The sequence below is a fragment of the Platichthys flesus genome, chromosome 14 (genome assembly GCF_949316205.1).
Source record: "Platichthys flesus chromosome 14, fPlaFle2.1, whole genome shotgun sequence".
Taxonomy (NCBI): Eukaryota; Metazoa; Chordata; class Actinopteri; order Pleuronectiformes; family Pleuronectidae; genus Platichthys; species Platichthys flesus.
The window spans coordinates 3467828-3490945 of record NC_084958.1 but is presented as its reverse complement, the minus strand read 5'-3'; the positions used below and the strand labels follow the sequence as shown (position 1 = coordinate 3490945).

At 43.1% G+C, this 23118-nt stretch overlaps 1 protein-coding gene across 1 annotated transcript in view; it reads right to left on the bottom strand.

The window, feature by feature from the left end:
* Positions 1 to 4217: 4217 nt before the first annotated feature.
* The window catches only part of chd7 (chromodomain helicase DNA binding protein 7), a 66621-nt gene continuing 47720 nt past the window's right edge, over positions 4218 to 23118 (bottom strand). Inside the window, exons 25-41 of the mRNA XM_062403628.1 lie at positions 22906 to 23065; positions 21486 to 21575; positions 18586 to 18689; positions 16496 to 16625; positions 15850 to 15965; positions 15081 to 15495; positions 14723 to 14931; positions 13550 to 14530; positions 12534 to 12700; positions 11330 to 11584; positions 10870 to 11040; positions 10358 to 10591; positions 10036 to 10251; positions 9702 to 9842; positions 8281 to 8385; positions 7944 to 8124; positions 4218 to 7377 (exon numbers count right to left, since the gene is read on the bottom strand). Of these exons, the coding sequence (XP_062259612.1) occupies positions 6386 to 7377; positions 7944 to 8124; positions 8281 to 8385; positions 9702 to 9842; positions 10036 to 10251; positions 10358 to 10591; positions 10870 to 11040; positions 11330 to 11584; positions 12534 to 12700; positions 13550 to 14530; positions 14723 to 14931; positions 15081 to 15495; positions 15850 to 15965; positions 16496 to 16625; positions 18586 to 18689; positions 21486 to 21575; positions 22906 to 23065 (4667 nt within the window). The 3' untranslated portion in view covers positions 4218 to 6385. The remainder of the gene's footprint in view (positions 7378 to 7943; positions 8125 to 8280; positions 8386 to 9701; positions 9843 to 10035; positions 10252 to 10357; positions 10592 to 10869; positions 11041 to 11329; positions 11585 to 12533; positions 12701 to 13549; positions 14531 to 14722; positions 14932 to 15080; positions 15496 to 15849; positions 15966 to 16495; positions 16626 to 18585; positions 18690 to 21485; positions 21576 to 22905; positions 23066 to 23118) is intronic.

The following is a 23118-nucleotide window of genomic DNA, read 5'->3' as shown; positions in this document are numbered from 1 at the left end:
CTATATAAAATGACATTTCTACTGAATGTATATATTATTTGTATTAATGGATGAAGTTTATGATCTGTGTATTTGTACATTTTTGCAATGACCTTGAATAAACAAGTAGAAATCTGGGAAATAAGACCGTTTTTTTCTATATTCCTGGAAGGAGAAATGAGGGTAGAAGACAGGACGGCATGCTGGGTATGTGGTTCAGTGCGTGTGTGTGTGTTAGTCTGTGTTTGAGTCTGTGTGTGTGTGTGTGTGCATGTGGTGTGGGGCGGCTGGTGGATTTCACGTCCCACTTCCTGCAGCAAAGCGATTAGGCCAGACGTCTGTCACACACAAACACAAACACACACACACACACACACACACACACACACACACACACACACACACACACACACACACACACACACACACACATAAACACATATACACACACACACACACACACACACACACACACACACACACACACACACACACACACACACACACACACATAAACACATATACACACACATACACACACATAGACACATAGACACACACAAGCACACACACACACACACACACACACACACACACAAACATACACACACACACACACACACACTCACTCTGAGACACTCAACCTCTCTACTGTCTGCTATAGTAAATACACACACACATGTTTGTATTAAGCTGTATGTGGGGACATTCTATTGATTTCCTTTGAGTCCAGGCTGCCGGGGACTCTTAAAGGTGCAGTATACAGTACACAGAAAGTGTGGTCACTTCTTTACAATATTGAGACATTAGTCTGATAACAAACTATACCCTAACTTAACAGAACATAACAGACACTGTAGTATGGTTTCACATCAGAAGTCATGTTGCTGCTGTTATGCTGCCTTCCATTGAAAACTCCAGGTATGGGTGGGGAGAAAAAGAGACTTTTCAAAAAGATGAAAACACCCATGTTCTCCTCCTGATTGAATCTCTAACCCTCACCTTCAGTTTAACATGTCTCGCCATTGCCATGATGTCCCCTGTTCACCACTTTGGTCCAGACGATATTTTGATATTTTGTACATTCCTGCTCCCCAGAGTGTGAATCCTAAAGACTGGGGATCCTCTGACTTCTCGACTCGCACCACAATCTGGACAAAGTTTGAGTGCTCTCACTAATGTTCATCGTCAGAGATAATTAATGTTATGTGCAGGGGTGAACATGATAAATGAGGGGCCTCTTTAAAAGGATTGCCACACACAGCTCCTGCGTCTTAATAGACCACACCGGCTCCTCCATTTTGAATGATTGTCCAAGTGTGTCTATACATTCACTGTGGTAGTTCTGTCAAATCTGAAATTCGGCTCTTTCACAGGGATGCAGTACTCATGTCATGAAGGCTACATTGAAGCTCCACATTCTTCATCATGACGAAGACGAGTTAGTGTCTGGAATGAGTGTGTGTTGTATAAGGGAGCAGTGAGTGAGTGGCTCATAGATCTCGGAAACAGCTCATGTGTTTAGCAGGTGGGAATATCGCACAGGAGTCCATATGACCTGAACCAACCAATGACATGACAGAAGCAAGCATCTGATTGGCTCTCCTGCCTCCAGCACCAAAGCATGCAGTGTTTCACCTGTCAAGCACCAAGATGGATGGTGTGAGTTTGTGTTGACTCTGTGACTCTGGTGCTGTGAGATTGTGGTGAGGGGTGTGTGTGTTACTGCTGTCTTCCCATATTCTGGACAGATTTGTTCATTCTACTGAGTTCAACGCAACTTTATATATGAGGCTTTCTGAAAACTAACAGCGTCTACAAACATTATACACACATTTTCCACTATCTATTTCAATGCAACACACTGGATATGTTTCGGGGCACAAGAAAAGAACAGCCAAAATCTCACACATATTGTATACTCTGTACACCCCCACTGACACACACACGCATCCCAACCCAAACACACACTCAATGGGGTTTGGCTGTCAGTTTGTGTTTTGTCAGCAGCTCCAGTGGGAGAGGCAATTTTTGACAGTTGGCTGGAGTGGCGCACACATACACACACAAATACAGACAGAGAGAGAGCGAGAGAGAGAGAGGCAATTTCCTGTTTTCTTATTTCACCTCCATGTGACCTCTCATACTGTTATATGACCACGACATCCATATTTAATCACACACTTTGGTTTATTCATACCTATCTGCTCACACTGACTGTGTCTATGGTGTCAAACACACAACTGCTCCTTCATGTCCCCGTCATCCTGTGTTTTTTGGGGGGACAGTACCAAATGTTTGAACGGTTCAAACCCCTCACTGCCCCCACACCAGCGGTTCAGTAATATTTGCAGCTCCATTTCCTCAGTCAAGTGGTGACGACAGTTTGATACAAGCGAGTGAAACAGGCTTCACAACGACCATGGTTATTCTGTGTGTTTCTAGAACTGCTGCTCTACTGGGAGTTTAACACACAACCGTCTCTGGAGTTTTTGTCAGAGTGGAGCTTAAAACTCCAAAACATCCAGCGAGCAGCAGCAGCAGACACCTTGGTGATGAGATTGGTCAGATGAATACATGACAACTCAGGTGTTCAGGTGTTCCTAATAAAGTGCTTGTGTACAGTACAAGATGTATTGATATTTTTTTTCCTCTGTTTATTCCACAATGTGGTATGTTTTAGAACAGGAATAATTTACTTTACATTTTGTAATACTTAATGCTCACAAAAAAATATACATTGCTTGAGCTTAAATATCCTGCTGTCCAGATCTTCTTTTCGCAGGAAGATCAGATATTGTACGAATATGTGCTTCCTTCCTCTGTCTCACATATTATTTACTGAATTCAATCAATGCAAATGTACACATTTTATCTCATGTCGTGTCTTTAACATGGAAGAGGAGGATTTAAAATATACTCCACCTCTTTATTCTGTTTACCTCCTAGCATGTTAAATAAACTTCAGATGGACTGAACAAACTTTGCACATGAACAAACATAGATTTTTAACTCCAATAAAATTATTGGTTTATGATATATAAAATATAAAAGTGTTTTTGGGTGACTGTTTTATAACTTATAACTGCTTATATAATAATATTTAAAGGATTCTTAAACATTTTTCATCTCAGCTTCTTGTTACCTTATTTTGTCATGTATAGATTCGACTTTTGGACGCATGATCAGGTGAAACAAGTCTCCACTAAGACGTCATTTGGAGGAAGTGTTTGAAGCTACAGGTCCTTATTGAGTCGGAACTGGCTGACCCTGTGGGCTACAACTTTAGCCTTCTCTTTTTCATCCATATTTGATCAACCTAACCCATGCAAATTGTGCTGAATTAGTCTCTGTCATGAAATGTGCCCACAGATTAACAGTTACATGTCACTGGATTATTGGAGACTACTTCAAAACACAATGATTCAAGTTCTGAGGTGATAAGGTGCACTTTCTTCTCAAAGCAGGTGCTTATTAACTGTCAAAATATTTATATATAAATTTAAACTCACACCAGCCCTTTTCCTCTGCCACTGCCTCCCAATAAGATGCACTATCCTCTCATGGCAACACAGCAATGACATCAGACCATTCCCCCTTACCCACCTGTTTTCCTGGTTTGACAAAATAATCTGTATACACCAATGGTGACGCATGATCAGTGTGACATATCCTCACACACCAATACAACACATTAAAGAACAGTACATCACCCATGTGTTTGCTGGAGAATCAGTGAGGGAGTTGTTTTTAGTTGAGGGCCATCAGAAGCCCCTCGAATACAGAGTTTCAATTTGTTTCTCACCCAAGGACCCCCGACAAAATAGAAAATGTTCCAGGGATCCCCTCATGCATGTCCCTTGGAATAATTTCCCAGACTATCTTTTACACTTCTTTAAAAGAGAATACAAGAGGAACAATATTATAAATCATATATCATGAAAACTTAACACTAAACCAAAAATGTCTGCAAAGTGCTGCCTTTGTGTTTGATTTTAAGTAGCACAGGCATGATGTGCCACAACACAAATGCACACTCTCCCTTAGAAATCCATGATGCCGTGTTTACCTCCACTGCCTGCATAAAAGTGGAATAGCACTGCCCCCTTATCCCTTGTTGGAACCTTAAATTCAGAGCAGCGAGGCAGAAACAATGCAAAACATTCCTGCCTTAACCCGACTGTAAGGATGCTGCAGGAAAATGTACGCAGCGAGAAAAATAATGATGCAGGCTGAAGTTTGGTTTCCTAGGCGAATATCATGATTCACTTTTATTAAAAGCATCATAGCTACAATTCATCATACATGATGTCTCCAAAAAAACAAAAAACAAAAAGACACACACCAAAAAAAGAGGAAAAAAAACATTTACATGGTATGTCTGTAAACTTCAAGGCTAGATAAGAATTTTGAGGTAATGCTCTTCAGCTTGCTGGCTAAAAGTAACAAAAAGTCCATTTTTTTTTTTCAAGAAAAGTAGCTAAGTAATAAAGGTACCTGATCATTTAACTCTTTAACACCAGTGCATCAACAGGAACAGAGTGAGACAAAATTGATTGCAGTACATATTTGTCATCATTTACAGTTTGTTTTGTTTTTCTATTCATATGACACTTGTGGTTATTCATAGAGTATGTATATGTATGTTTTGGGAGAATAATGTTGGAACATTCAAAAGCTGCCTTGGTTATTGCTGTCTCAGCATTAGAGAGGAGAACAGGGTTCTCTGACAGGGAAGGAGTCCCAGCTCTCTCTTCATCTGCTGGGCTGGCTTTATTAGCAAATGTTAATAAGACCTGGCCACAGTGTATGTGTGTTTGAATGGACTTTCAAATATTTAAACCACTTGCAGCGCTTGATTTATCTTGAAACTGGCCTCAGGAATGGAAACAAATCAAACACCTCTCGCACTTTTCAAGTATTTAAAACTTCTACAAGCAGAGCTGAACTTCTTGAGAAACCTGTGAATTTCACACTCTGTTGAAAATGTGTCTCAGTCCTGTCTCGGCCAGGCCTGGTGTCAGTGTGTGTGACTAGAGCAACAGTCTTTAAAGAGAAGGTCACTAAGGAGCAGCACATGGTCTGGAACTACTGGGATGTGAAAGACAAAGAAAATAATAAAATAGCGATTTTAATGTGGCAGCGACCAGGAAATTCAACTGTCATGTGCCCCCTTTAAAAAATTAAACCTCACATCCCTGTGTGGACCACCACTCCAAATCCATTCACAGAAACCTCTGAACAAGGACAGCTGGTTCTTTCGGTGGCTGAAACGGACCAATCAGGAGGCCTGACTGGCGGCAGACCCAGCCCGCCTGCCACTCCTGAGCCAAAACCAGCCACCTCGCAAGAGAGGGAGGATTCAGATGTGGCAGTGGGAAAGACTCAAGATTGGTTTTCAAACAGTGTGGGACTGGGTTTAACAGTATTGGTTCATGCGTGCACGCACATACACTCAAAGGAACACAGCTGGTAGGAAAACCTCCCAGAAACATGACAGAAAGGTTTAAGGGCTTAGTGTGTGTGTGTGTGTGTGTGTGTGTGTGTGTGTGTGTGTGTGTGTGTGTGTGTGTGTGTGTGTGTGTGTGTGTGTGTGTGTGTGTGTGTGTGTGTGTGTGTAGTGGTGGAATACATGTGTTCTCATGTGCAACTTGTGATCAAGTATGCATAGTGTGTGTTGGGATGTCTGTGTGTTGTGAGACTGAGTTTTAGGCCAGCCTAGTTTCCTTTTTCCTCCTCAGTGTCTACCTGGTCTGATATGTGAGAACTACAAATCTGCTCTGAAACAGCAGTTCAACTCCATTACCCACAATTCCTTTTGCAGCAGCTTTGTCAGACAGACAGCCGGGTTAGCTGTGATGCTGTTTGTTTTTGAGAACTGATGTTAGATAATATGGCAGCAGCGGATGTTCTTCTCTTTGTGTGGAGATGCTGCCAACAGCAACAGAACAGTCCAGGCGCAGTAAGCAAAATTAAAAAAATTACAGATCTGAGAGCTGAAAGCAGCAATAATAATAATAACAATTATAACAATAATAATAATAGCACTATTGGAACCTCGTGAAGTCCTGTTTGAGGGATTGTGGAAGAGAAACGTAGACAGGAACCTGTAGAGAAAAATAGTCTTTAAAGAGTGTGCAGACTTTCCCTGACTACACTATCGATCAGAGAGACTGAACTGAACACACACACCATCTCATCCTCTCTGACGTATAGTAAATATACCTGGCCAAAAAATAAAGAACAAATGTAGAGAGAAATCAACCACAACGTAAGAAAAAAAATAAAGAAGAAATCAGGATTTATAATAGTTTGGATTTTTCTGGTGAAGGCGTGTAAACGTGGCGAGGGGAGGGGGAGGTCAGAGGTGAGGAAATGTCCCAGGCAGTCAGCTTTGTATTCTATTTCAGTCACTTGTGTCCTTCTGTGGAGACGCTGCTGCCTCCTCTTCCTCTCCTCCCATCCCACCATCCTCCAGAAGTGAATCGTCCTCGCCTCTCGCTTCCTCGTCCTTCTCCTCAGCCAAGTCACTCTCTCCTCCACCGTCCTCCTTCTCGTCATAGTCGTCCTCATCATCGTCGTCATCCTCCTCCTCCTCTCCTGACGCTTTCAGCACCTTTTTCTCCTCCCCCTCGACTCTAGGGGGGTTTGTGGAAATGACGTTGCCCCCCAGCATTCCGGCCATGGCACTCTGTAGCTCGGCCAGCGTGGAGGCAGCGGGGAAGCCCGGCAGGGTGAGCCCCCCGAGGCCTGGAGGTAGGAACATGGAGGGGTAGAGGAGACCAGGGGCCATGGTGGAGAGGAGGAAGGGGTTGAATGCCAGAGAGTTGGCAGACATGCCAGCTGCTGCCAACAGGGCGGCGGCATCACCGTTGATGGACGCCTCAGCTGACGAATCAACAGATGGGATCCTGGGACCCGCAGTGACATTATTAATCTTCTCTTTCTCCATCTTCCTCTGTGCCTTCTTCAATCTATTTCCATCAGCCTCCTCCTCATCTTCCTCCTCCTCCTCTCCAGATTCTCCCTCTTTCTCCTCTGCCCCCCTACTTATCTTTGTTTCGCCAATGTCTCCTCCCTCTCCCCCCATTGTTCCGTTTGTGATCCCTGATGCAGCAGCGGCAATGGCGGCGTTGGATGCAGCAGCTGTTGCCAGGTTACCTCCAAACAGACTGCTTAAGCTGAACATGTTGGGGAGGGCGGCAGCCATGTTGGGCAGGCCTCCCATGCCAGGCAGCATGAGGGGCAGCATGGAGGCAGCAGCAGCGGCCTGCTTGGGGTCAGTGTGCTGCGGGAAGGCCATCAAACCAGCAGCCAACTGGAGAGACTGGAGGCTCTGGAGAGAAGACAGGTCCATCCCTCCAAACAGACTGTTCAACAGCAGAGGGTTGATACCTCCTAGAGACACACATGAACACAAACACACACGGTTAATATGGAGTATGATTACCCTTTAGCCCTGAACCATATATTAACTGTTTTGAAGTTAAATCACAATGGTATCTCAGGAAATAAATGAAGGGTTTATATAACAGTGTAAGAAAAATAAGGTTAATTATGAGAAAAGGTTTTTCCTTAACATGCATCCATTTGTATTATAAACATCATTATTATATAATTATTAGTGTGTGATGAATCAATCAATCAATCAAATTTTATTTGTATAGCCCATATTCACAAATTACAATTCATCTCATAGGGCTTTAACAGGGTGTGACATCCTCTGTCCTTAACCCTCAGCAAGAGTAAGGAAAAACTACAAAAAAAACCTTTTAACAGGGTAAAAATATGTAGAAACCTCAGAGAGAGCCACATGTGAGGGATCCCTCTCCCAGGACGGACAGAAGTGCAATAGATGCCACGTGCAGGACAACATCATCAATAATCAAAGTCTCTAGCAGCATTGATGAGGGTAGACATCCCGAAGGAAGGAATGAATGGGTTGGTTCAGCAGTAACTTGTACCTGCAGATGAAGCCATAGTGGCCAGTGATGCCTGGGCAGCCTGAGATGCTGCTGCAGCCTGAGCGGCGGCTGCTGCCTTGGCAATCTCAGATTTGGGTCTTCGCCCGCGACGACGAACACCCTCCTCCCTGACAACAGGGCCAGTCAGAAGGCGATCGAACATGGCTTCTGGGAGGAAACCCTGTGTGGAGGAGGATTATTACTATTATCATCATAAAATGTGGGAGGGTAATAATGAAACTCTCAATCTGAGACCTGCAGTTTCTGCAGATTTATTTTATGAACAAACTGTTGCAAATGTGCAAGTGTAATCATAGATTTCATCTTGTTTACTGACCGACTGTTTGACGATGTCTGTCCAATCAGGGGCAATAGAAAACTCTGGGTTCTCCAATAGCCATCTGGGAAGCTCCTTCATTGGTGGAGCCATGGCCCCACCCATCTAAAGAAGAGGAAGATGGAATGACTTTCATCTCAAAGGAATGTTCTGTATTTATAAAGCGCTTTTCTAATCTTGATGACCACTCAAAGCCCTCGAGCAGTTTACACACATTCACAGTGCATCGATGGACAGCACTTTTCTACAGCATTCAGGTACAGGAACACACAATACACAAACGCAGTGGACATGAAACCTGTCCTTAGACATATAGAAAATAATGTGCTATGATAATGTTGCTTTTTTAAGTGGAGTATCCATATGCAGTGGACTGTGGCTTCAGAAGAAAGTCAGACCCCACATTTTGAACGCAACTGTGATGATGCAATTTAAATGGATAGAACATTTACATTTTTGGGCATCAACCTAAACGCTATTACCCACAATGACAAAGTGACGACAGTTGAAGAAATTTTTGCAAACTCACTTTATATCACTATTCTGTATTTGTTGAAGCAATTACAGTTTCAGTCTTCAAGATTAAACCTCCCTGAGCTTCAGACAACTGCTCCTGTTCTTCCTGGCAGAACCTCTCAAGCTTGGTATTACTAGCTTGGTAGACCTTAATTTTAGAGTAACTTCACAAATGTTTGGGGGGGTTTAAGTGAGCCTTCTCTGAGAAGCCATCCTGGCATCTTGGCAATGTGCTTTGAGCCATTGTCAAACTGACCAGACTCCCTGTTCCTGCTACCAGGAGATGAGCAAAGTATGGAGTTTACCAGACATTTTTCATGATCAAATTGAGTCTCTTTGGACCAGAGAATCTTTCCCTCCCTCCTCCAAGATGTTTAAAACACTTACATGATGTCTATCCATCCACTCTACTCTAAGAACTGTATGGTGGAGATCTGCTGAAATGGTCATCCTTCTAGCAGGTTTTTGAAGCTCTATTGCAGTGAAGGTTCTTGGTCATCTGCCTGTCATATTCTCTTTATGCTTACTTTTTCAGTTTGGCCAGTCCCTTGGAAGAGTCCTGGCCCTTAGCATACCACTCTATTTCACAGTTGTAGATACCATTGTCTCCTGGGAACAGTAAAAACTTTGGCCATGGTTCTGATCTAGGCATCACCACATAAAGTTCATTGGACATCATGGATTGTTTTTGAGGACTCAAATTCAAGTGGACAGGATGCACCTTAACACCATTTGGAACCACAGCAAAAGCTTTGAATAAACTGAATATGTCTTGATAATTTTCCTTTGAAAAACATTTTGCCATTATGGGTGATAGATTGTAACATGCAAAAGTAGCAGTGTCCTTCATTTGAAATTAAACCAACAACACAATAAAGGTCTGAAGTCACTGTATGTCTGCTTACCTTGCGTCCATTGCGTCTGTTGATCACAGGCACTCTTTCCTCTCCAGTAAGGGTGTTGATGTCGATCTTATTGGGGTTTCGACAGCGATGGCGCTTCTGCTTGGGCTTAGAGAACTGAGACAACAGTAACTCTTCATTCTTCTGTAGCAGAAAGACAAAAAAGAAAGATATGAATAACAAGTTCAACAGAATACAAAAAAAGATAAAAGGAATTCTTCCAAAGCAAAGAAACGGGAGAAAAACTATACAAAAACGGTTTGAGCAAATAAGCACTTTAACCAGACGACCACAGGTGAGGAGGGTTATAATATAAAGGAAGAAAGGAGGTCCGTACTGGTGTGAATCCAGCCATGTCCATGGTGTATGTCGGGTGCTGCCTCAGCCACTCTCCCAGCTCCTTGTTTGACACGGGTGCCTCCTCCTCCTCCAGACTGCCAGAAGCCAGAGATCTGGCACTAGGGCTCTGCTCTGGGATGGTGTTTGATCTGTTGCCCCGGGCGGAAGGCTGAACCCCCTCCACCGCTAAGACCTTTGCCCCATCAGCATCATCCTGAGTGTCCAACAATGTGACAGAGGAAAAACAAATTGAATCCAGATTTGTATACACAATAACACATATCTCTGCGGCAAAACATGACTATTGGACGACTCCTTACCCCTCCTGCTCTCTTGTTGCCCATGAACAGAAGATCCAGGCCCTCCACATTTTTCCTGCGGCCTCGCCTCCTTCTCATGATTGGCAGGTCAGCCTCCAGTGAACCGTTGGCTCTTTGTCCAGAGGGTGGCGCTTGCTGAAGCAACTCCATCTGGGCCTTGAGGGAGGCACTTGTAACCAGGCCACTGGGAAATCCGGCCAATGAAGGAGAGGCCTTGTGGTGATGATGCATAGCCTGGAAAGCAAATAGATCACTTAACGTTAAATAACTTTATTTTACTATCATATGTCATAATGTAATCAAATAAGTAATATCGATCACGACAAACAGTGTTTAAACTCGTAACAGGAGTTGTCGCTGATCCCTCAAATGATAATTTGTGTCCACAGTTCTCTTTTAGCGGCGCTAAAGCTCTGTCATCCATAATCCATAGCAGAGTTGATGCATTTTCAAATGAAAATGTAATAGTATGGATGTAGCCTAATATATCAGGACTGTGTGTGAGGGAATACCTTGGTTAGGTCTATAGCCTGGCTCTGGGATTCAGCAGCAGCATGGCTCTCTCTTAGCTGAGCAACCATGTCCATGAGGTTGCGTCTCTTGGTTGCCCTCTCCGCCTCTATCTCGATCTTTCTTCTCCTCCTCCTCCTCTGTCGGGGCAATGTCAGGCTCAGAGCGTCCTCCTGCAACATCAGGTCAGGGTTACACATGTTGAGCCTAACAACTCACTGATTGAGCCTGGCAAGTGTTTGTTAAATGTACTTTAGCGAGCTATGACAGTTAACATGTCATGACATCACTGGTATCATTAATTCCAAAAAGAATGCTAACAGGCTAAACTGCTATTACCATCTCATACGGTTTTTCAGATAAGAAAAAAATTGGTCAATGGGCAAACATTTTGGCGCTCAACCTACAGCCTCCATTTGCCCCATATTCACATAAATGATTCTGATGTAAACAAAAACTCACATGAACCTGTGGCGATTGTGTTTTATCCTCATTCCCACTGTAAGGTGTATGGATGGCCGCCATCGTCAGCTCGGCCAGGCTCCGCCTCTGCAGTGGGCTGTCAGTTGCTGTGGCTACGGCTGCCGTGGTTACTGCGGACCCATGCCCTGGCAACAGGTTGCCGGGGAAGTCAAAGATGTGGCGTCTGTTGACAGGCCACTTGCCCTTCAGGACCGCCTCGCAGATGTTATCCATCCTGTTAATCATCAATCGATCCTGATGGCGTAGAGAGAGGAAGGAGGTGACCAACTGTTCTACAAAGTGCTTTGGATTTTTATTCTGTAGACTTTTAATCAGTAATAATCACTTCTATAGCCGACAGTGGCCTTTTTTAAACCAGGTTCATGTTATGTGTACAGTGTATGGTTGAGTGCACTTATTGTATGTCGCTTTGGATAAACGTGTCAACTAAATTATATATAATAATGTAATGTGCCTCTATTCCAAATTTTCCCTTTTTTTCTTTTAAAAGTATCTTGCTTTGAAGAAACCACCTTGATAAATCTACAGTATTTCACATTTCCAAAACACTAGTTTTGTCATGTCATCCTCTTTACACTGAGACTTTAAAATGAGCTGTTTTCCAGGTGATCCTACTTTGCAGTTTTTCCACTCAATCGCAGACAGTTCCTGTGCAGATGTTTACATGCAAAACTGTATTAAATAATTAACTTCAAGTTATGTAATTTTGAATTTAATCTGCTGACAATTATCACAGAGCTAGAAAGAAGTTATGGAAATGGGTCAAGATTATGTCGTCAAAGATTTCACTTTGTCCAGAACTATAGTTGAAACCTAGAGATAATCCAATTTATTATCAGAGAAAAATAATGTTCACATCTGGAACCAGAACAGAGCCTGGAAGGTTTGAATTTGATGCATTTTTGCCTTAAAATGAATGACCATGATCAATTTCCAATGAATTTTAGTAGTAATAATTAAATTGACAGCTAACTTCCATTCTACATTTATTTGAAAGCTCTGCAGGAAGAGTTGTCACCGACAGTAGCGTAACAGGTGCCAAGAAATTGCGAAGGAGACCCGACATAGTGGATGGAAATGTGAATAGTGCAGTGGTGAGACAACAATCAGGGCTGCGGAAATATCCATTAGGCTCATTGCTAGTTCCTCAATGATCAACACTCTGTTGGATACTTAGTCTCACCTTAGGCCAGAATGAGAAGGCGTAGGCGCGGTCCTGTAAGGCCTGCAGCGCAGTAGTTTCTGGAAGGTCGTCGGGGCAGAATCCATCTCTGGTTTCGTCGCGGGCTGATGTGCTCAGAGACGCGATGCTCTCCTCATCAAAGTTCTTCTGTTCTGATGCAGCACTCGCTGTGCACAGAGAGGGAGAGCCATTTTGCAACTTAATTAAAAAGGGCTTCAAGGGATCCAAACTCATTTCATAATCTTGCCCCTTGAACTCATTAAAACTCATGAGGGGAGACACCAGAAATAGGCCTATGACCAAGTGTGGTGTCAGCAAAGATGAAGGGCCGATAACCAGGATAAAAGGGGTTAAAAAGAATCTAAATAAGGTTCGATTACAGTAGGACACTTGGAACATGTTTAGTACCTACACTTACGGCATGCTTCTGCGTTTTCACTTACGTGCGTCGGCCAATTTTTCTAACTATAGACCAAGCTCTCGGGCCTCACACAGCCCGCAAGGCTGTGATTGGTCTGCTTACTACATCCTTTCCAGAGTCGCATTTCCGGTTTCATGCCCCATAAAACCGGCAGAAACAATGGAAGATTTATAAGAACGAATATGGAACAAATAGAAGAGCGGTTGGCAGAAGAGATCTGATAGTATGATCACTTGTATAACCCGTCACTAACTGGCGGATTTTTCCGCCAGAAAAAGGCTATGTAAATAACCAGTCGATGACGACTGCCACACAGAAAGAAGGCTATGGCCGCTTCAACAAAAAACGTTACTCCGCCTTGTGTTCTGGCGGTGAATTGCTTTGTAACACGCGCAACGTTTGGGTAAGCATGAATGACTGAGTCCTTCAACACAGCTGCGTGAAAAGCCACAGACGCAGAAGCATGCGCTGGCCTTTAGAACTCAGCCTATTCTTCTTCATGGTAAACAAAATCCTAAATTTAAATGTACTATTACTAGCACTATCTGACATCAATAATAACAACAACCTCATAGGTAATGTAAACTTGTTTTACCTTCAGCCTGCGAAGATTTCTCTGATTTGTCATCTTCGTCCATCCTCTCCTCTTCATCCTCCTCTGGGCTCTTGTCTGTGTCAGCTGACTTCAGAGATTTAGGAGACTCTTGGTTTTCCCTCTCCTCTCTGTCTTCCTCCCTCTCAGTCTTGAGGCCTGGTTGTGATTTAGGAGAAGACTCAGGAGGTTCTGAGTGCTCAATGGTCATTTCCTCCTGGTCCCTTTGAGAGTCAGGACTCAGACTCTTCTTCTCTTCTTCTATCACGTCTTTAGCTTCCTCTTCCGATAGTTTGGAAGTCTTCTCTTCTTCTCTCTGCTCTTCTTTCACCTCCTCCTCTTTTTCTACTTTTATCTGGGCTTCCTCTTCCTTGATCTCCTTACGTGGTGAAGAAGCAGCCTCATCTTCCCCTTTTTCAATCTCTCCCAGATTTTTTTCCTGTTCATCAGGAGTTTCAGTCTTGGTACATGGAATGTCGTTGGAATCTCCATCCGTTTCCCTTTTCAGCACAATTTCAGTTTGTCCCCCTTTAGTCTTCACCTCTTCAGCTGCTTCAATTTTGGCAGCAGCAGCAACGCTTGCCAGCTCTGCTGGCGTAAGGAGAAGTACAGGGGTGCTTTCTGCTGCTCCCATTCCAGCTTTGGTCATCTCTCCCTGGGTTACCACGCCAATACCAGCCCCTCGATGGCCGTTGAAGCGCTGGTGGGCCTCCAGAAAGTCCAACGTAGGGTCATTTAAGATGTGATAATCTGTCCGGCTCACGCCGTGCTTAGAGGCGCCCAGGAGGAGATCCTTGTCATGGCGGCCACACTCCCACCACTCTGGGAGGTCTGTAGAGGGCTGGCAAAGCTTGAGGCGCTCGGAGAGCAAGGGGTGGGGGAGGACTTGCTCTCGGATGCGGCGGAGCAGCTCGATGCGGTATAGAGTGCGAGAGGCACGCTCCTCTGTGATAGGGTCGATAATCAGGGTGGGGTCTGGGAGTTCTGATGATGTACAAGAGAGGTGTTTAAGCCTTAAATATTTATTTACTTCAAGTCACTTTTTTACTGTGCTTGCCAACAATCTTCACCTGACCATTGAGTTGTTATTTCAGTGTCAAAACAATTGCCCAATACTTAACGATAAAAGGTGTCCTATATGCTTTACAGTAGCAATAAACTATGTATGTTTCTTACCTGTTTCAGTCTTGACCTGCATCCTGCAGACCCGTTTGCACATGGCAATAAAAGAGTAGTAATATTTCTCCAGACTCTCGTCTGTTTTTTTGTCCAATCGAGCAAAGGCCCTGAACTGTGACCAATCAAATTTCTGATGCTGGGTGTCAAAGACGACACCAAAGGTGGACACAACACGGTAAAAATCCGCCTCCTCACGACGAGTCCATCTGACAGAGGAAAAAAACAAAAGCAGTTGTGATACCATGTAAGTAACATGATTTGATTTTATTCTTTAGTATTTCGGAAGCAGTTTTTAAGAATATGATTGAGCTGTCAAATAAACCTTGTAGATATTTGCCATTAAATGCAACTCTACCTTTGTCTTCTTTCCTTGTAGTACATGGCTCCGTCGGTCATCAGGGGGCCGGCCGCCATCGCTGGCGAGGACTCTGACATCAACTGTCCACCTTTGGCAAAGTAAGCACTTCCTTTGGCCAGATATGGGCTTCCTTCTGTCAGGAACACTGTCGCTCCATCTTGGATGTAAGTTGCACCACCTCCTGCCTCGGTAACCATTGGGATGGAAGGCAGGAAATCCCTGCGTCGACGGCGTCGTCCATCAGGACGGTTGAGGGCCTCCTGGCGCAGCTGCTCTCTTCGGTTGGAGCGCTGGTATGCCGTGATGAGGCGACGCAAGCGGGCTGTCAGAGCTGAGGCTGCAGGCCAATAAAGACGCTCGTTGGAGCCTGAAGCGCCGCCCACAGTGGTTCCATTTTCACTTGATTTAGCGACTGCAAGTACAACAGAGACACGTGTACCCAAGGATGAGGCAAGAGGAAGTGGTAAAGATGTTATTGAGGTCTATTTAAAAAAAATATTTAGTCAAACTTTGAGCTGATACAGCAAAGCTCCAATTGGGATCAATGCTGCAAAGGTACATCAAAATATTGTTTTTTAAGTACATCTCATTTCCAATGCTCTTTGATGAATTCCAAAAAAAGACCTATGTAGTTCTCAGTTGCGATTTTTGTCAATCTAACAAAAATAGTAATTTGCTACCATGTATGAGATTGTTGTTGTGGATTCTTCAGACCCATATGAGACTTGCACCCTTCACTGTCTTTCCAAGTGAAATCAAAGTTTACCTTCAGTATCTCCCTCTACGGTGTCATCTTTGTCATCCAGTGGGGAGTTGGTAAAGTCATCCATTTCATCTTTAAAAGGCATACGCATTGGCTTGTACTCTGGATCCTCATCCTCTCTGTAGAATATTTAAAAGACAGTCATTTTGAGAACTTTTACAATCGAGTATCCTTTTGAAAAGTAAAGCTCTACCGAAAGTCAAAAGGATGAGGTGATGAAAGGTAAACATTTTTAAAAACCAGAGAAGGGCAGAGGCTTCAGATGAACCCCACACTTGTGGACACAAGTACAACTCAAAGACTTTTGAATAATGAGGACTTTTTTAATGAAATGTAACCACAATTGCCAAAGTTTATGGCTACGTAACACTATTGAAAAAAAAAAAAAGAGATCAGATCTACAAATATGTGGGTCAAGGCAACTGTGGCCTACATGTTAATGCAACAAAAAATAAATAACAATGTGTCTTTTTGCTTTGCATTTATTGTTTACAGTTCAAAGATCTATGGGACCACTTGAGATATTACAAGAGAAAGGATAGACTGAGAAAAAAAGCCTCAGGAAAGTGTAAAAGTTGCAAATTAGTGACAGATGAAGAAGGGGATGGCTGAGAAACTGCCTTTTGGTCAGTGAAGCCTGCTCTCTTACCCCTCAACACCATCTGTCATCATGTCGGCACTCCTCTGCTCAGCGGCAATAGCCTTGGCGTCTGGCATGCCCACCCTCTCCAAGAAACACAGGGTGGGGTCAGCCCGCATTGAGTTGTACTTCTCATAGCCTGACGAAGAAGAAAAAAAATACAGAAGCTTGAAATTTCATGTGTAGATTAACAAATTAGAAGGTGGTGAAGACAACATGGTTACTGGTCAACACACCTGGGTCGAAAACAAACACTTTGAGAAGTTATACTTTGTAGATCTCTCGTGATACTAAACAAACATCACACTTTTTTTCTTTAAACACAGAGGCAGACACACACTGCATCCATAATAAAGGAATAGGCAAAAACTGCGGCAGAAGGGCAGACCCCAGGAGCCAGCTGCTGACAAGACAGACAGCATGCATGTGTGTGTGTGTGTGTGTGTGTGTGTGTGTTTGTACAGTCGTCTCTGTTCTCCATGCGAGTGTGTGTGCTTAGCCAAGTGAGCCTGCAGGTGCTCATTTGTGTCTGAGAGAGAGTGAGCAAGAGGAGAGATAGATGAGGGATGAGAGGATGAGGAGGAAAAAGTGTGTGTCATGATGTCTGTGAAAGTGAGCTAGTGGGTGTGAGAAAAGTAGCTTGTGTGTGTCTGTTAGGGGCATTGAGGCAGAACAGAATAGAATGTGCCGGATCCTACTGAGACATTGGTAGGGGGGAGGCAGACAGGAGTAGGAGAAAAAAAAAGAAAGAGAGGTCAGGTGGCTGGGGAGGAAAGGAAAAGAGGAGTTGGGGGGTCTCACCATAACAGAATCACACCCCACACGTTTTACTCATCCCTCCTTCCTTCATCCTCACAGTTAAAGTAGACAAAAAATGCTGGGACCAGCTCTGACTCCCTCTCCTTCAGACACATTTCTATCTTTGCGAGGAAACTCGTAATGCATTCCCAAGCTCCTGTTACTAACCTCAATCATCACATCTGAATATCAAACCCCAACTCATTCCCAAACCAAATCTTAACCCTTAAACAACTCCTTGAAGTTGTGATAAACAGGCCAAAATGTCGTCACTCTGTAGGGTCTATAACTCAAAGTGATTCTTACAAAGATAGAGATGTATATACACACACGGCTGTCCACCCACAGAAAAACATTAATCATCAGGGCCTTTATAGGCCATCACTCTTCTATGTGTGTGTACGAGTGCGTGTGTGAGGGAGAGAGAGACGCTCTATCTGTCTGCCTGTGTGTGTATGCTAGCCCAGCATACAAAGCTTAGTGTGTGTGTGTGTGTGTGTGTGTGTGTGTGTGTGTGTGTGTGTGTGTGTGTGTGTGTGTGTGTGTGTACGCGCGTTAGTCCGTCCCCCAAAGGGCCTCCCGAGTGAATGAGGATTATGATTAACTATGGGTGAGTCCTTTTATATTCCTCTGGGTGTGTGCGAGCATTTGTGTGTGTGCGCGCGCCCTAATAGAATCAGAGAGTGGCAATGATGGAAAAATGATGACAATTATGCCAAATTAATATGAATGAGGGTCTCCAAACACAACAATTATACCCAATCTGTCACTGGGAGTCAGCACCCAAAGGTGGGTGACTAGGACATTAACAAAACTGGCCCATTTTCCATATGACGATCCAAATAACCCAGTCTAACAGTTAACACAGAGAAAGGATCAGAATATTCTAACTTTGTGTTTGGCTTTGTTAACAACAAACACCTGTAACACACAGAGCAGCATGGCCCGCACACACACAAACTCATAGCCAGTGGTTAAACCAGCAATCAATCACATTCCCAATACCATGCTGAGCCTACCAGCTGCGTACCGCTATAACCATAGCAACCCCAATCAACTGGTGGCAACAGAAGAGGGTGGGATATATTTGTGTGTGTGTGCGCTCACTCAGTTTGACAACAGGGTGTGTGTGTGTCTGCTGGCTTGATGCTTACTGGGTTGGAAGCCACTGGGGCATCTCAGCAAGTGTGTCTGAAGGTGATGACATGTTATGTGTATACTGTACGTGTAATGGCTGCCATGTTGATGGAAGATTTAGATCTGCGTGTACAGAGTGTGCGACTCTGGTATATGCCTCTCACCATGTTTGAAGACACCGAGGAGAAGGGATTTGTCGGCCTCACTGTCCCACCAGTCGGCTGGGACCTCAGCATGGAACGGCTGGGGGATCCAGATATCAAGCTCACTGTGGTAGAGATAAAGACATCACATTGATCACACTGATAATAAAGCTGTGTGTGTGTGTGTTCAATCTGCCTCAGTAGAGCAACAGTCCTTTTTAAGACTAAATGGAATGACAATTCTGATTCTGATCCATTTATGTAGTAATCAAACTTTAAAAGCTGTCAAACCAGACATTATAAAACCAGACATAATAAACAACTTTCCAAAATATTCAGTAAAAATGTATTTCTAAACAAGCTAAAGTTTAAGCAGATGCACTGCTCTGATTTTGGTTCTGTAACAACCCCTTTCTCTCCGTCTTTAAGATTAGGACAGAAATTGTTCCTTGCCTTTTTAACAGTTCACCAACAGTTGAGCATCAAGTATCTTAGAGAGGCAAGTGAAACACTGAGTTTGTTCACCATTTAAGTTATTGTGCAAGAGCTGTTATATACCCTTCAACTGAGAGGGCCTGCTGTTGACTTGAAATAAAACTTGTTTAAAGCAGTTAAAGCCTGAAAGAAGTGAGGAAGAGAGAAAGTTTAGGGGTCAGGAGCGAATCATAGTGGGAGGTTTGGAGTTAAGGGAGAGGAGTGGAACCTGGAAAAGCACTGCGGTATAATCTGAGACTGCAAAAACAATCCGGTCCATTGCCAACACAAAATAAAATAATTTAAAAGTTAAAAAGAATCTCAGAAAAACGAGGAGAAGCAGCAGAAAGGGATAATAAAATCAAAAAGAATAAGAACTCTGTATTACTGTAACAAATTCTTGAATAAAACCAAAAGTTTGATTAGGACGGTAGATTAGAACAAATAAAATAGGTAGTATATTCTATTATTTATCCACGTCTCAGTGATTTAAAAAAAAAAAAAAGTCAATGGGGCTAATTGTGATAAATCTTGACAGATTAAAAACTTATTTGAAAGCGATCTTACATTGTGTAAAAATAATTTAGCTGATTATATAGCTGGGGGCGAAGAAGTGGTTTAAACGGATACTTGGTTTTACTGTGGACTAGAAGAAGATTTCTTAATTTTATTAGCATTTTAGTGATCCTAACAGGAATGCGGGAACAGACTAGACTAGGACATACAAGACCAATGCTGTCAGGGCTGTGCAATACCGAGCCAGGATGAAGAGTAGGGGCTTGCAGGGGAAACCATCAGTTCAAGCTGTAATAAAATAATTAAAAATGTCTTCTGGTAGTGTCCCTATGTCTGTATCTGTTCTGGACAGTATTTGTAGCTGTCTCACCCTCTTACTGTCCCGGATAAGTAATAATAATAAAAATAATAGGTAAATACAAAAAGTTTCACTGAGCACAGTTGTTGCAGGATAAATTCTGTGTTGTGACAACAGGAAAACAAAATCCTCCATTATGGAAATAAGATGGTAGAAAATGGTGCTTCCTGCTAGTTCTGGAGAGAAAGGGTACAATACACAATAGACACAGAAAGTCTGAGGGTGTCAGGAGGAGAGAAGAAACTGGGAAATAGTCTCTTATCTCTGCAAACAGCAGCATGCACGGCCTTGGCAACACACACATATGCGTGCGCGCCAAGACTGGCATACTAAATCCCCCTGGCATATGTTGGCACGATAGCAACCCGTATGCTCACGTCTGGCAGGCGCTGAGACACACACACACACACACAGTAACGGGTGTGTCACAGTAGCCATCGAGTTGGGGGAGGGAAATACGGGAGGGGAAGGAGAGATCAGCATGAAGTGCATGTGCTCCAAATTATAAATGCATTCACATCTGGGTGAAAGGGTGATGTGAGGGGGATGGGAGATGATCATAGACCAAAGTCTACTGCAGAGAGAGGGAGATGTGGACAGATGCCAAGGGAAGTGTAAAGTGAAAGAGAGAAAGATGGAGGAAGCTGTGAATGAAAGCAATGAAGGAAGGAGATCAAGGGAAAAGTCAAGGTGAGCAGCATATCTGACCTTCACATCAACACCACTGTGCTGAGACCTAATTTCTGATGATAATCAGCTAAATAACAAATAGCTTTTTAAAATGTTTAAAAAAAAACTCTAAATGGGTAAAAAACTGATAATAGCTTATTTTCCCATGATGAAATATCATGTTGAATCTTCACAATGGAAAGAAACCTGCCAAAGAGGTCACTAGAGCACACTGAATTACCACACGAGTAATACTTTATCACACAATAATGTTCTTCATATTTCGTTTTCAGATGCTAATTTGGGTTTTTGTCATGAATCATACTAACCATATAGCTTCCATGGTTGTCACACCACTGTCACTGCTCTAGTTTCCTGCATATCTCTAAACTGTTAACCAGCAACAGACAAATTTCAGTGTAAAAGAAAATATAAAAAATGTTTCTTAAGCAAGCCATTTTGAGATTTGCTTGTTTTTATCTGAGCAAATGCATATTTTTAAGATTGGTTATGATTAATAACTAAATCAGATCAAGAACATGTTTGCAGGCATCCAAGCCTCTGTGACAAAAAATATGATTGTGACATTAGTTTGTTTTAACCTTTTAATATTATAACATCTATTATCTAGATGCCTGTTCAAAAATTAAACGCCCAAAATGAATAGATGACATCTCTGAAACTACAGGGTCTAAAAGAATAATAGTAGAAATTTCCAAATGGCTGTTATAGGACAGAATAGGAACAGAGTAGTAGTTCGCTTGAGCAGCAAAAAGCGCAGAGGCTGCAGAAACCAACTGATGAGCTATACGAAAAAAGCATGTTCCTGAGTAGAATGGGAAAATGTGATAAACGGGACACTAACATGAAGACAGTGAGGAAGTAGTATAGAGTATCTACTAACCTGGTATCGGCTCCTTCCAAGATGCGCTCGGCCTGGTCGCCTATGACTTCCTGTCTCAGATAATACAGCATCCTCACCCTCAGCAGCACCCTGAATGGACGGTGAACAGTAAGTGAAGCAGATCATTAGGAGGGTAGACTAAAGATCCCTAAGAATGCAACATTGATCTTCTGGTGTATATCTGTTAAGTAGCTCATTTATGGGGATGCCCCATAATGTTAGATTTTTCCTGTTTTGAATAAAATATAGGAGCTTGTGATATCAGGTGTGTCATTATGAGACTTCTGATAAAAGTCACATTGAACTGACTTTACAGGAGGATTTGCTGTACAGTGGCAGTAAGGTGGAATTTAATAGGACAGTGAGATAAAGATCTTGGATGTTCGAACTTTCATTATTCAGATTGAAAATATCCTTAGGTTTTCTTCTGTTGAATTACTAGTTTAAAAAAAATAAGAAAACATTTTATACTGCTTCATTCTTCTCTGGATACAAAGTACAGACGTAAGAATCTTCTACAGTGAAATTAATCATGTCGGTCAATGCTGAAGAAAATCAGATTTGATCTCCTGACGCTGGAAATGTTAGAGATCGGCTCCACTGTAAACATTTGTAACCACAATGTAATGCCAATAATGTTTTGGCGCAAAAGAAGGGAGGAGGGGAAAGGGGGAGAAGGGTGGTAGAAGGGAAAAAATAAAGTTTAGTTTCAGGGTTAAGATAGTCATTTGCAACTCATTCTGCGGGGTGTGTTGCAAGTTGGACAAGTTGCAGTGCGTGTGTGCGTCGTTGTGTGTGTTTGTTGGCAGGCTGTGAGTGCTCATCCATCAATGTGCCAGGCCTGATTAGCCACACAACGCTGTGCTTCAGCCTAGCAGATGGCACCACATAATCACCCCCAAGTGTGTGTGCGTGTGAGTTTGTGTGAGTGTATGTGCGCATGCATCTTTCACCCACTTCCAACAGGTCTGCCTGCCTAGCACCTGGCCTGGCACACAGCCGCACACAGCCACACACACACACACACGTACACAGAAACAAACAAACTTCCCCCTCAAGAAGAATAAAAATCTTGGAACTGAATCTGGGGGGCAAGGAAGCATATCACCCTGACAACAGGAAAAGAGCTGACCACAAAGCAAATGAGTGTGTGTATATGTGAGTGAAAGAAAGAAAACAAGAAGATGGCTGCCTCTATTTAAGTTGTGTGTATGTTTTTGGAGTCAGACTCACGCCTGCCACATGCCTCTATGTCCTGGTTTTAAAGACCTGTGCCATTAGCATTAGTTTGGTAGCCATGTGGTTTGCACTTTGGGAACTTAAATGCAACCAATAATACTCAGAATACTGTTTTCGGGCCCTTAAAAATTTTATTAGCCACTTGCTATTATGGTGTTTCAGGAGTTTGAAGAAGCCTTACTTGTTACAGTGATGTTTCAGGTGTCTCTTGTAGCTATCCTCTTGCAGTAAGTGGTCAGGATTACAGCTGGCCAGCCAATCAGCTCGTGGAGTCTGTGGAAGCGGAGCCTGGGGCTTCCCCTTTTTGCCTTTCCTACCCCTAGGCACTGGGGTAGAGAGACCTGGGGGTGGGAGATGAGACGGGCAATAGTGACAAATTTAACACCTTGTGTAA